Here is a 15,800-nt window from a genome sequence, read left to right on the forward strand (position 1 = left end):
ACATAAAAAAAAAACCCAAGACCATTATAATAATATTTTTGTGCTAATGTTTCAGAATAAATCAATTACTATATCAAATAAAAAAAATTCGATACGGTAAATATATATATATAAGCAGCCGAAAGTATATATATATATATATATATATATATATATATATATATAAAGCAATCCAAATAACAGTAATAACATGTAATCTGAAACAATACTAAAATCATATATATAGGCACAATCGTATATACATAATACACGCATATATTGATTAAGGAACACAAAAATATATATTCCTTTATATTTCTTTATATGCATTATTGTCATCACGTAAAGAACACAGGAGGGCATATCGATGGATATATATATATACGTATCAATTTATATATACATTGACGCACACATACAAACTCAAACAAGTTCACATATATGCGTGCAACAATTTATATCGTAAACAATATATATATATATATTAATTCGATAATAGAAAAATAAAAACTGAATATTTTCGATGATTAAATTATGGATGGCTCTGATACCACTTGTTGGAATAAATTAATTTTCATAACCCAAATCATCCATATTAAATCACCAAAAATATATCTATCATAATGCGGAAGCGTACCTGAATTCATAAACATGAATCATACGATTGGAAGAGTTTGGATCTTGTGGTTCTTTCGATCTTCCTCAACCAAAGCCTTCTGTATTCCTAGGAGGCTGAACTGCAACTCTTTTGATGGGAAAAGAGTAACAAAGGTGGCTTTGGTATATTGGGGACCGAAACCCTGAAGGTCTATTTATATTTGAGCATGGCACCCATTAAACCCTTAAGCCCAAATAAAATAGTATCTAAAACCCAAAAGATAATATATCTAAAATCCAAAAAGATAATTATCTAAGGAACAAAAGATAATATCCGATTTTATTCTCATTTAATTCCAAATCAAAAGTAATAATGACTTATTCAATTAGCATTTAAAACAATAAATGAAATCATCATTATATAAGTCATTTAATTTGAAATAGCATAATTTGTGATTATAATTAATATATGTATTGCCCACAAATAAGTTAGGAAATCAAATAATTTCCTAACAATTACTTGTTGGAATAAATTAATTTTAATGATCTAGATCATCTATATTGAATCACCAAAAATATATATATTATAATGCGAAAGCGTACCTGAATTCATAAACATGAATCATACGATTGGAAGAGTTTGGATCTTGTGGTTTTTTCGATCTTCTTCAACCAAAACCTTCTGTATTCCTAGGAGGCTGAACTGCAACTCTTTTGATGGGAAAAGAGTAACAAAGGCAGCTTTGGTATATTGGGGACCGAAACCCTGAAGGTCTATTTATATTTGAGCATGGCATCAACCCTTAAGCCCAAATAAAATAGTATCTAAAGCCCAAAAGATAATATATCTAAAATCCAAAAAGATAATTATCTAAGGAACAAAAGATAATATCCGGTTTTATTCTCATTTAATTCTAAATTAAAAATAATAATGACTTATTCGATTAGCATTTAAAACAATAAATGAGATCATCATTATATAAGTTATTTAATTTGAAATAGCATAATTTGTGATTATAATTAATATATGTATTACCCACAAATAAATTAGGAAATCAAATAATTTCCTAACAATATGTTCTTCTTTCTTGTTTAAGTCCTCTGATCAATGTGCAGTGGTGGTTGCAACATTCTTTTTTCTTATTTATTTTATGAATGATTACATGTTTAGTATGCATTCTTATGCAAGAGTCTTTTTTGAACTTAAAGTGCAATGGTGCATAGACTTTTTTCTTTCTTTTTAATTTTGCGAATTTCTTTTCTTTTGTGTAACAATTATCATACTCTTAGTCATTAAAATTTTTTATATTATATTATAAAATTATTTATTCCAGCCATTTAAGCTAATAGAAGAATGAAAAAAAATGTAATATCTCTCAATATATATAACATCTATGCACTTTTACTTGTTTATTATTGGTTTTTTTCTAACTGAGTTTGCGTTTCTGTGAAGTGTTAAGTTACCCTCATTACATAGTCAAAATCAGCCTCAAAAAATCTTCCTGGAAAAGCAGAGATCAGAGTTCAGATTCATCAAATTTCTCTTTTTTTCCTCCTAATATTTTTTTTTATGAAATCATTTTACTGCGGTAACTGCAGATTGTATTATTTACACCAGCTAGTTTGTAGGTGCTGTTAGTCTATGACACAGATTTTCATCAACCTCTCTAAGGGTGTGTTTGGAGTTCATGTTGGGGAATAGAAAAGTCCGTTTGAGCGTCTTGAACGTCCCATTGTCATGTTTGGCAATTTTTTAAAACTCCTAATCCAGTCATGTTTGGCAACTTTTTAGAACTCCTAACCCAGAAGTGCTTTTACCTCTATGTTCACGTGAAGTTAAAAATTTAAGCTTCTGCGTTCATGTTGGGAAGGTTAATTACCGTTGGAGGAATTAGGTAAGAAATTTATTCCATATCTACCAACTGTACAGTGTACCCTTCATTTCTTCTATAAAAAGGATGTACATAACTACATAATTTCACAATAGTTCTCTATATGTTCTTCTTTGTAGGTTCTTGGTTACATTTTTTTTTCAGATTTGTTTTCATCACTACCAAAGTAAAGATTTTAATTTTTTTTATTATTTTTTGTTCTTTCTTTCATATTTTGATTTTTATGTTTTTTATTGTATTTTTTATTTATATGATAAATATTTTTCCTACCATTTTTTTAGTATTCTGATGTTATTTTTATAATTTTCTATTGTTATTTTTTTTTTGTATTTTTTTATTTATATGATAACTATTGTTGATATAAATTTTTATTTTTATTAATTTTTATGATATTTTTATTATTTTTTGTTTATATAAATTATTTTTTTCTATCCTTTATTGTACTATATTTATGTTGTGTATTAAATTTTTTATTTTTTTATTTGATTTTATTTATATGAATTTTATTTATTTTTTATTATAATTTTTTTTTCATATAATATATGTTGTTGGTTGTGATTATTATATATTATGTTTGTATGAATTTTTTTTATTTTTGTTTTTTATTTTTATTGTACTTCTTACTGTACTTTATTTTTGTTTTTATTATATACTAATTATATGTAACAAAAAAATCATAAATAATAAAAATTTATAGTCCAAACTGATACTAAATTAAAGAGTACTAACGACACTAAAATAAATTATAAAATATTTTTTTGTTTAATATTATAAAATATATAGTACTCCCTTTTATATTTTTATTTCTTATTGTTTTTTAGTTCATATGAATTTTTTTATTATTTACTATTTTTTATGTTTAATATGTAAAGTGTCTTTTTTATTTTTATTTGACTTTATTCTTTTTTATTTTTTACTTATTTTTATCATTGACTTTTTTTATATTGGTTTTTTTCAGTGTTCTAATCTCTCAGGTATGTTAATTTTTTTATGGTATTTTTATTGTTTCTTGTTCAAATGAATTCTATTTTTTTTCTCTTTTATGCACTGTGTTTATATCTTATACGAAGTTTATTTTATTTTTTTTTATTTGATATAGTTCATATAAATTTTTTTATCTTTTATTATATTTTTTTATTCATATGATATATACGGTTGGTTTTATAAAATTTTTATCGTTTTTTATTTGAGTTCTCGTTTTATATTTTATTATACTTTATTTTGTTGCAATTTTGCCCAAAGATTATCTATGTTAAATCATTAAGAAAGGAAGTACTTGAATGCGGAAGCGTAAGTCTTCTGTATTCTTAGGAGGCTGAATCGTAACTCTTTTGATGGGGAAAGAGCAACAAAGGCAGCTTTTGGTATATTGGAGACCGAAACCCTGAAAACCTATTTATATTTGAGCATGGCACCCATTAAACCCTTAAGCCCAAATAAAATGGTATCTAAAGCCCAAAAGATAATATATCTAAAATCCAAAAGATAATTATCTAAGGAACAAAAGATAATATCCGGTTTTATTCTCATTTAATTCCAAATCAAAAGTAATTAATAATGACTTATTCAATTTAGCATTTAAAACAATAAATGAGATCACCATTATATAAGTCATTTAATTTGAAATAGCATAATTTATTATTATAATTAATATATATATTTCCCACAAACAAATTAGAAAATTAAAATAATTTCTTAACAATCTCCCACTTGGGCTATACATATATTATTTCTTAACATAATCACATCTTATAAACTTTATGCGCGCATCTGAATGCTATTTCTCTCATTACTTTAACAATCTGAATGCAACTTTTATCACATTAAATCCCGTGACTAAACCACGTCAATTCCCATCCTAATATACTTAACGACATAAATCAAATTTGGATGAGTAATATGGAAATTACATGCCAAGGGTAACATATTTGATTAAATATATATATACTAGCGGCTCAACAGGCACTATCGTGCCTGTTCAGCCGCTTTTCTATTATTTTTAAAAAATTAATTTTATTTTTTTGTTAATATATTATTCCCTCTTTAAATTTATTAGATAAGTATTTTTTATTTTAATATTGACGTGACCTTATTTATATCATATTTTATTAAAATTAAAATTACTATAATTTTTTTTAAAATATTAAATTATAAAAGCTCGCAATAGAGAAGTATATATATTATCAGAAAAAATATAGTTTAAAAAATGATAATAACATTATCCTAATTCAAAAAGAGTATACATAAACCAAAATATATGTTAGTTATTTACAAAAAATAATTTTTACTTAAATGTCATGAATATTCATATTTGTCTTCATATATTTTAAGTGGTAGGTCAAAATATGAATCTGAATATAAAGAGGCCTTCAATTTTTTATAAATAGTGAAAGATAGAAGAAATGTGAGTGCTTATTTTTTTTTTGTTTTAAATATCAAACCGTAAGAATAATTAATAAAAAAATAGGAGAGTATAAAAATTATGTATTTAGAAAAAATCATTCATAATTCATCATACATCTCCTTATCAATAACTTTTCGAGTTTTGAAAAACTGTCAATTTATTGACCATAAAAATAATTATTTAAACACTTCAATATTATTCAATTAAAAATTATGTGTAACAAAATCAAAATATAAATTTAAAAATATTATTTACAAATTTAATATTTATAAACGTTATTAAGTAGTTTAATTATTTCTTTTTAATAGTATTTAATTTGAGACCGACATAAAAATTTATATTCAAAAGACTCTTTATCTTCGTGCATAATTCCAATTATTAAAAAATATTTTATTTTTTTAAATTTTATATTTAATTTTTAAATTTTTTTAATCTCATTATTTTTAAAATTTTTAATTTATATTTTTATTATATCCCCTTACTATATTAAACATTATTCTTTCTCTTATTATCTTTCTCTAAACACATACTTATCATTATCTGATCGCCATTATTATATTTCCTTATTTTCCTTTCTCATTTTTTCCTTCTTCTTCCACCTTCTCTTCACCCGACCGTAATTAATTATTACCAAGTATTATTATCGTAATTTTTAATCTTGTCTATCACTTTGATTTATAACCATCTATTATATTAATTTTTATGAGTTGTTAAAGTTTCGCTAAAAGAAGTAAGACATAAAGCATTTAAAATTTTTATCCAAATTATCAAATTAACTTTTAGAACGTATAAAATTTATAAATTTAAATTAAATAAGATATTAAACAAATTTAGTATGTTGTTATTATAGGTAACAAAATCAAAATAAAAATTTAAAAACATTATTTACAAATTAACTATTTATAAACGTTATTAAGTTTAGTTATTTATTTTTAATAGTATTTAATTTTAAGTCGAGATAAAAATTTGTATTTAAAACACTATTATTTATCTTCATGCATAATTCTAATTGATAAAAAATATTTTAATTTTCTTTTTAATTTTATATTTAATTTTTTTAAATTATCTTTAATTTTGTTATTTTTTTAAAATTATTAATTTATATTTTATTATATCCCTTTATTATATCAAACACTTTTTTTCTTATTATTATTCTTTATACACATACTTGTCATGGTCTCATCGCCATTATTATATTACCTTGTTCTCCTTTCTCATTTTTTTCTTCTCCTTCCACCTTATCTTTACCCGACCATAATTAATTATCACCAAGTATTATTATCGCAACTTTCAATCTTGTCTATCACTTTGATTTATAACTATCTGTTCTGTTAACTTTTATGAGTTGTTGAATTTTTGTTAAAAGAAGTAAGATATAAAGCATTTAATTTTTTTTTCAAATTATCAAAATTTGATGTCAATAATCCTAAAAAATAATATCAACGTATATTACTTTTAACCAAAATAATAAAAAAAATACATAATTGTAAGTTTTTTAACTAATAATTATAAATTTAAGTCGCAATTTAATATAGTACATTGGGACAAAAGGCAACCATTGCTATTCATATTTGACTGCTACTATCTAAGTTTTACATTTATTTTATTGTGCACATTAATTTAAGTGCACTTTATTATTTTATTTTACATGTTTTGAAATAATGCCATTGTATTATAAGGATGAGATTAACTTTCATAATCTAATGCGAATCTTTTTATTATTTTGTTTGTTATTTTGTTTGTTCATAAAATAATTTTGAAAACTTTTAGATTTATCGTTCTGGTTTGCTTCTTATTAATCCTCATTTAATATACTCAAATTTAATGGCTTTAATGGTAGTGAATTTTTGTAATTAGTTAAAAAAATTTAACTTTTTTTCTCTATCTACGATTTTGAACAAACTCAATTTTATTATTAAATAGTTTTTTAAATTCGGAATATTTTTAACCTTTTGTATAAAAATTAGACTTAATAAATTACCAAAATTCAAACCTATTCTCTTGAATTACTTTTTGATTGTATAATTGGAATTGTTTAAACGGAAGATCATTAGACCCCTAAAGTTTTTAAAGTAAAAGAAAAATATAATAAAATAAATTAATTAAAATATATATATATATATATATATATATATATATATAAATTAAAACTTACATGGCTCATGAATTAGAAACATAAAGAGAAGAAAATAATTATAAAGGTTGAAACAATAAAAAATGTATAACATAGTTTTTATTTTGCCACATTTAAATGTTATATGTAAATCTAATAATTAATAAAAAATAATATTATCTAATATAAAATAGATTAAAAATAAAAAAGAGATTAACAAAATCAATTAACAAAATTCTTATCTTAAGTCACCAGATCATTTAAAAAATCAATTAACAAAGTTTTTATATTGCTACATTTGTTGTGTTATATGTCAAACTAATAATTAATAAAAATAATATTATCCAATGTAAAATAGATTACAAATAAAAAAAAAGAAGTAAACAAAATATGTGTGAAAATTTTTCATTCTACTGATAGGTGTAGGCTTTTTTTTATCTGTTATATGTTAATTATGTGACAAACAAATAATATAAAATTAACTAATTTTTTTGCAATACAATTTAGGAAATTAATAAATATCAACCATAGTACTCTATATAATTAAATATCAAATCCAGTACTCTATATAATTAATAGCTTAGATAGTTTAGGAAATTAACATATTAATGTTTTTAACGAATCTTTGATGGGTGCGAATTTTCTTGCGTCCTATATATATATGCCAATCATATAACTTAGCCAATATGCAAAATAAATAATATTGTGGTAGACAAAATTAATAATTTAATTTATTTTCAAAGTAAATATTTATGTAATCAAATTTTGAACATAATACTCTACATAATTAATATTTTAAAAAATTTAAAAAATATTATTACAAAGTAATTTAAAAAAATAAGTTAACAAAATATTTATGGAACTCTTTCATTCAATTAGTGATAGGTAAGGACATATAAAAAACATAAAACACATATCAAATAAAAAGAAACTGTTTTCTTTCTGCATCAAATTGATAAGACAAAAAAAAATATTTCTTTCTACATTAAATTGATTAAAAAAAAAGACATAGTAGTATTTTCATACGTCAAAAATTGAGAATAAATTAAAAAGGCAGAGGAATGCTTGAAAATATAGATTAGATAAGTAAACTAAAGAGAAGAAAAAATATAAGTGGATGTTATATGTGAAAGTAGTAACCGTTGTAAAACTGAATGAAATTAACAACCGCAGTTGATGAAGGCAATGGAAGAAGACGAAGGCGAGAGTGTTGAAGAAAGGAGAATAACAGAACAGCAAGAAAAATACAAAAAAGTAAAAACTAAACTATTGAAAGGATAACGTACTCAAAACAAAAGGATATAAATTAAAATTAATATAAAATTAAACAAAATATGAACATGATAAAGAATGCGAAGATATTGACAGAACAAACTATATAAACTAAAACTAACATAGAATTAAACAAAGCATGAAGATATTGATAGAACAAACGATATAAACTAAAACTAACATAGAATTAAACAAAGCATGAAGATGATAAAAAATGTGAAGATATTGATATTTATACCAGTTCATTTTCTTTTTATTTATTAGCAATTTGCAGATGTCTTACATTTTTTAAAACTGTCATTTTAGTAGAAAGTTATTGGATTTTTCAAAACAAATTTTATGTCTATTTTGTCCTTATAATTTAGTTTCCAAAATAGTTTATTGTAGGATTAATATAGTCCAAAAAATTAGACACCAAAGTCATAGTCAATTCTCTATATTGACTCTATATATTGTTGTTAGACGTATAATATATATGAAAAATAATAAATTAAAACTTACATAGCTCATGAGATAGAAAAATAAAGAGAAGAAAATAATCATAAAGATTAAAACAATAAAAAATGTATAACATAGTTCTTATCTTGCCACATTTAAATGTTATATATCAATCTAATAAATTGATAAAAACAAAAGAAGATACAGTACTGTTTTCATACGTCAAAAGTTGGGAATAAATTAAAAAAGCAGAGAAATGACTGAAAATATAGATTAGATAAGTAAACTAAAGAGAAGAAGAGATATAAGTGAATGTTATGCGTAAAAGTAGTAATTGAATAAAATTTGTAACTGCAGTGGATGAATGCAATGGAAGAGGATGGAGGCGAGAGTGTTGAAGGAAGGAGAAGAACCAAACAGCAAGAAAAATATAGAAAAGTAAAATACAAACTGTAGTGGATGGAGGTAATAGAAGATGTGTTGTTATATTTATAGAAGTAACAGAACTGTTTTCATTTTAGTGGGAAGTTAATAGAAGTAACAAAACTGTTTTCATTTTAGTGGGTAGTTATTTGACTTTTTTGTGGGTTAATGATTTTTAATTAAAAACAAAAATGTATTTTTACTATTTTGTCCATAATTTTAGTTTATAAAATAAATTATTTGAGGGCAAATGATGTCTACCAAAATTGGACACCAAACTCTGATATTGCCTTTATATATCGGTATAGATATATATATATATATATAGAGACGGTTCTATGTACAGTGGTGTGGGGGCAAGTGCCCCACTACGATTTGAAATTTTTTTGAGTAGTATATGATAATAATATTTATTTGTCCCCATTAGATTATTAAATTTGACCCCACAATAATTTTTTACTCAACTTTTGGTACTTAATCGTCAATTTAAAAATTTTATATTAGAAATTCGTTAGAATGATTAATTCTCAAATTTAAACGAAATTAGTGTTTTTTTTTTTAAATCAACTCAAAAGAATATTATTTATCTTCTTTTTAAATTAGCTTTAATTTTTGCATAACAACTGTATTAATTGAAAGAACTTTTTTAACTATAAATATCAATAAGAGTCGATTTCTAATTGCATTGGGAAGTGGATTTCTAAATAATTATTTAGTAATATATATAAAAAGAGAGAAATTTTGATGGTAGTGTTAAGAGAAAAATTATTTAATTTTTTAAAATATAAAACCTAAAATAATAGAATTTTAAATTATATATTATTATTTAAATTACTATTTTAGTATTGTAATTTATATATTAGATATTTTGAAGGCTAATCATATTTTACAATAATAAAATATAATCATAACAATAATCATGTTATATGTACATAAAAAATAATTATTTGTATAAAATATATTAAAATATAAAATACACATTAAAAATAAGTTAAACAATACATATATTTATACACATATATAATGGTTAATAGATAATTTAATATTTAATTTTTTATATACACATTATTTCTATTATAAAAATTATTATGATGTTATATAAATTTTGCCCCCACTACCAAAATTTTTTGGATCCGTCACTATATATATATTTTAATAAAATAATGAGTAACAATGAATCTCTAAAGACAAAAACACCATGGGACATGGAGACTACTAAACAATTTATCCAAGTATGTTTAGATTAAGTTGCTAAACAGCAACATAATGGAACCACTCTTACAAAGTTGGAAGGATGCTTTGTCTCAATTTAATGAAAAAATTGAAAAACAATATAATAAGATTCAATTAAAAAATAAGTGGGACAATCTTAAGAAGGAATGATCAGCATGGTACAAGCTTTTTGGCAAAGAAACGGGTTTAGGATGAGATTATACTAAATATACTGTTGATGCACCAAATGAATGGTGAAAGAGAAAATAATTGGTACGTAATAACTTATTATTAAAGCAAAAATTTCAACTTTAATTTTGGTAATAAGTCTTGTGTTGATTAGTTGTACACATGCAGAAAAATCCCTTATATGAAAAATTCAGAAATAAAGGACTTTCTTTTAAAGATGAGTTAACTATATTATTTAAAGATGTTATGAACGATCACAAATTTACTTGGGTTCCCTCATCTGGTATGTTAGCTAGTGGCATAGAAGAAAATGGTGATGACTATCGACCATACTTTGAAGAAGGCCATGTTGATATAGAAGAATGTTCTGGAGATAGTGAAGAAGGTATAGGTGCTAGTGTGGGAGTTAGTTCTGAATTTCAACACATAAATCTTAGCTCTTCTCAAGAAAACAATAGTCAAAAGAGTACGGAAAAAAGAAAGAGAGATGTGGTTTGTGAAACAACAAAAAAGAAGAAAAATTTTAAAGTCTCTGCCTCAAAGCAAATTGTAGATGCAATAAATAGAATTGCCAATCACGCTCAACTATTGTGTCCACATTTCTAGTACCCGGTGCATCTATTAGGGAAGTAATGGCTAAGATTCAAAAGATGGAAATGATCACTAGTGATGATCCCGATTTTCATAGTCGTTGTTATCAACTAATGATGTTTAAACTTGCTAGAGAAATGTTTGTATCCTTAAAAAGATATGAGCAAAGATTGTTGGATTGGCTCAAACATGCAGCATATAATCTACTACCATTCATACAAATTTTTTTTTTTTTTTATCTTCATGCAAAACTAATTAAATTATTATTGTACTCCATTTTAATTTGTCCATGAATTTTTTGTTATGCTAGGATAAGACAATAGAAAAATTTGTGTATTGCTTATTTATCATTTTATAATATAATGTTTGTGGTACTTAATTATTGTTCTTATTATATATAATTTATTTCTTAGCTTGGTATTGATAAGAATTTATTTATATTTTTATGTAGGACTTAATTTTTGTTAATTAATTTGGAATGAACATGGAGTATTTGTTTGAAGAGTATGAAAAGGAACAACATGAAGAATCAAAATTATTTTCCATTATAGAAGAAGAAACGGATGAAATTGAAAATATTTCTGCATTAATTGGTCAATATGCAATCAATTATCTATGCAAAAAATATGCAGAACTAGTGAACAAATAAGTTATTTATGGGTGCAAGAAATTTTATGTGGCCATGGCATTCGTTGTTATGAAATGTTTCAGATGAAAAAACATGTTTTTTTTTTTTTAATTTTGTGATGAATTAGTTGAGCAAAGATTAAAATATACAAGACAAATGGGAGTTCAGGGAATGGTTGCAATGTTCTTAAATACGGTTGGTCATAGAGTGGGTAATAGGAGGATACAAGAAAGGTTTTAACATTTTGGAGAGACAGTAAGTAGATATTTTTATGAGGTATTAGTTGCTTGCTTGAGATTATCTATTAAATATATTAAGCCATCAGATCCTAAGTTTCAGAATGTTCATAGCAAAATAAAAAATGACCAACGATATTGGCCATTTTTTAAAAATGCTATAGGAGCAATTGATGGTACTCATATCCCATGTATGGTTAGTCCAAGTGATCAACCCAAATTTATTGGAAGAAAAGGATATCCAACACAAAATATAATGACTATATGTGATTGAGACATGTGCTTTATTTTTGTTTTACTAGGATGGAAAGGCACTACACATGATGCTTGTGTATTTGATAATGCTATTACAACTCCTACCATAAATTTTTCGAATCCTCCTCCAGGTTAATTTTTATCATTTTCTTACAAATAAATTATATTTACTTGGTTATCATGTAACTATTTTTTTTTCTTTATTGGGTAAATATTATTTAGTAGATGCCGGTTATCCAACACCGAAAGGATATATTGGTCCATATAAATGTGAGCGCTATCATCTTGCAGATTTTAGGCGTTCTTCTGGATTTACAAATCATAATGAAGTATTTAATTATTATCACTCAAACTTAAGATGCACAATAGAAAGGACTTTTGGAGTGTGAAAAAATAAATTTGCTATCTTGCAACACATGTCCAAGTTCAAAATTGAAACTCAAGTGCAGATAGTGTGTGCAACAATGGCTATTCATAATTTTATTAGAAGACATTCTGAAATAGATACTGAGTTTAATCAATATGAACATGCAAATATTTTTGATGGAGAAGATAATAGTTATATTGGTGAAAGCTCATATCAAACTCTAACAATTAGCTCTTCTGCTGAAATAATAGTGTTCTTATGTACTAATTTTGTATAAGATATTAGTTTTTACATATTTCATTAGTGTTTTATCTTTTAATTTAATATTTATTAGTGTTTTTATGTATTAAAATATATTTTGTCAATTTTTATATGTTACTTTAATTTAGTAAGTAAATATTAACTTTATTATAAAATGAATTAATAAGATTTATTCAAATATCTAAAGTAAAATAATAGAATAATATAAAAATTTATTTTAATTAATGTCTCTTTTAGTAATTTTTTATCTAAAAGTGATTTTGAGTAGTATAATCTAAACAACCTTTTTTTATTCCTAATTAAAATTTTGAATCAAAATCAATCTGACAGGTGTTTGCTACGGTACGATGATAAATTCATACGTATCGATACGTTAAAAATATGGACAAGTAGTAACAAGCCACGTGGAATTTATTTTTCATATCAGCATTTAATTTTTTCTTTTTTAAATATATATTATATCACCACTTTTACTAATATACCCCTTTTAATTAAATAAATATAAAAAAATATTTTTAATTTAATTTTAAAAAAATCTTAAAACATTCTTTGATTAAACAAAAATACCCTTTTAAATTAATCAAATTTTAAAATTCAATTAATCTTAATTTTATAATTTCAAATAATTTAAACAACAAAACAAAAACATATTAAAAAAAAAAAACAAAAATCAATCGTTTTTCATCTCCTCCGTTTCTCCTAATCATTCGTGTTCTCATCTAAAACAAATCAAAACATATCAATAAAACTAAAAATCAATAGTTCTTCGTCTTCTTCAATTTTCCTAATATCATTCGTCCCCCCTTCCGAAGGAAAGACTTTCAAACAAAAATGGCAAAACCCTACTCCTAGGTTCTTTGCCGCGGCCGTCCCCTGTCTCAGCGCTTCCGCTTCTTCCTCTTCCCTCTGTCCGGAACCCAGGTAGCTCGGCACGTCGTCCCCATCCTGCTGGCTTCTCTGTCCGTGGCTTGGAGCAGCTTGTCATCGGGTCACTGCTTGCCGTCGTCTCTGCTCTCGCCGTCGTGTCGCCGGTCGCTGCCAGAACTGGGCTGGATAGGGTGTTTGAAGGGGATGGCTTCCATTCAAACTACTGAGTGAAAGGCGAGCTACTGGTCTACGCTTGTTCCTGTGCGAGAATCTCCGGCTTCAAATTTTAGATTTTTTATCCCTGCTCGCTCTGTTGCACATTCATATCCGGGCGAGTCTAGAACAAAAACAAGGGCTAGGTAGGTAAAGGTTACAGGGTTACAGCCAGCATAAAGGATTCTTAGGCGCCAAACAAATAACCTCTTTCTTTGTTCCTTTTCCGTTTTCTTCCAGCATATTTGTTACCAATGTTTCTGAGCAACCATAGCAGTCAGTTTGCTCATCAAGAAACAGCTTGCTACTTGTTACTAAAAGAACTTCAGGTTGTAAGTTGTTGTGAGGAAGACACATCTTCCCAATTTATTGCTTACTTTTTACTTCTGTTTCTAGAGAGCTTTCTATTTTTTCTAAAATTGCTCATTCTTGGTTTGTGTGATCCTCGTGTTCTAATGTTAGAAAATATGGGATGACGTTGGAGAGTCTGATTCTCAGAAAGATGCAATGTTACTTGAAATAGAGCAAAAGTGTTTGGAGTTGTATAAGAAAAAAGTGGATGAAGCAAAAGCATATAGAGCACAAATTCAGCAAGAAATTACTTAGCTGGCATCTGTGCGGCGATGGGCGTACAGCCACCACATGTAATTACTTAGGCACTCCAGAATTCAGATTGTGCTTTCGCCGTTTTCTCTGTCATGGAAATTTTCTAAGTAATAAATTCCGTTGCATGTCCACAGTTTGAGCACAAGACATGTGAAAGCTTGAAGAAAGGACGCAAAATTGTTGTTTTGCTGCTTGAGGAGATGCGCAAGCTGAAGACTGAGAGGAAGAAACAATTTTTAGAAGTCTTGTATCAACTGCAAAATATTTCAACTGAGCTGTATGGAAGTAAGGGGGCTAATGTATATCTAGATGAAAACAACTTGACTTTGGAAAGACTAAAAGAACTACAAAGGAAGTTCAATTTCAAAATGAAAAGGTGATATTCTGTTGTTACTCCTATTTGTTTTCTTGCCTAAACTGTTGATATGCTGAACTACAAAGTAGCCTTACTTCTATTGTCTGGCTCTAGATGAAAAGGTGATATTTTTTCTTAGAACACTTAAAATACTAATTTGGTATTCAATTGTTGCAGGCCAGTCGACTGAAGCAGGTATTTGACCTTTTGAATACTCTTAGTTCGCTATGTTCAGTACTTGGTTTGGATATAAAAGACAAACTTGGTGAAATTTGCCCCACTTTGGTTACTTCCACTGCATCGAAAGAAATAAGTGACAATACTATAAAGATTTTATCATCTGAAGTAAAAAGTTTGAGAGAGGTTAAATCACACACAATGCAGAAGGTCAATGTCATTTGCTCTTATTCTTCAAAATCCTGTATCATTACAGGAAGTAACTCTGATTTTTATTGCTTTATCAGCTTCAATGTCTTGCTACTGTACTATTAGAGATGTGGAATTTGATGGGCACACCACTTGAAGAACAGCTTCAATGTCTTGCTACTGTACTATTAGGAAGTAACTCTGTTTTTTTTTTAATATGTTTTTGTTTTGTTGTTTAAATTATTTGAAATTATAAAATTAAGATTAATTAAATTTTAAAATTTGATTAATTTGAAAGGGTATTTTTGTCTAATCAAATAAAATAAGAATGTTTTAAGACTTTTTTTAAAATTAAATTAAAAATATTTTTTTATATTTATTTAATTAAAAGGGGTATATTAGTAAAAGTGCTATGTTTGGTTGGAAGGAAAGAAATAGAGAGGAAATAAATAGAAAGGAAAGAAAAGAAAGGAAAGAAATTGAGTGGATTTTTATTTTTTTTAGATGTGTTTGGATGAAAGAAAAATAAAAAAGAA

General features: G+C 25.5%; 1 protein-coding gene across 4 annotated transcripts; it reads left to right on the top strand.

The window, feature by feature from the left end:
• Nucleotides 1-13,625: 13,625 nt before the first annotated feature.
• On the top strand, nt 13,626-15,545 carry LOC107612464 (65-kDa microtubule-associated protein 3). Of its 4 annotated transcripts, none has more exons than XM_088497180.1 (5): nt 13,626-14,083; nt 14,178-14,266; nt 14,400-14,581; nt 14,678-14,919; nt 15,076-15,545. In XM_088497180.1, exons 3-5 carry the CDS (start codon nt 14,561-14,563, stop codon nt 15,086-15,088), a joined length of 276 nt encoding a protein of 91 aa, XP_088353306.1. In that variant the 5' UTR covers nt 13,626-14,083; nt 14,178-14,266; nt 14,400-14,560; the 3' UTR covers nt 15,089-15,545. The 4 variants fall into 4 exon arrangements, 3 of the variants coding, with proteins under 3 accessions (XP_088353306.1, XP_088353307.1, XP_088353305.1); XR_001613770.3 differs by having other exon boundaries at nt 13,640-14,266; nt 15,076-15,285; nt 15,363-15,545; XM_088497181.1 differs by lacking the exon at nt 14,178-14,266 and having other exon boundaries at nt 13,640-14,083.
• The last annotated feature ends 255 nt before the right edge of the window (nt 15,546-15,800 follow it).

Source organism: Arachis ipaensis, chromosome B8 (assembly GCF_059453495.1).
Source record: "Arachis ipaensis isolate K30076 ecotype BB chromosome B8, ASM5945349v1, whole genome shotgun sequence".
Classification (NCBI taxonomy): domain Eukaryota; kingdom Viridiplantae; phylum Streptophyta; class Magnoliopsida; order Fabales; family Fabaceae; genus Arachis; species Arachis ipaensis.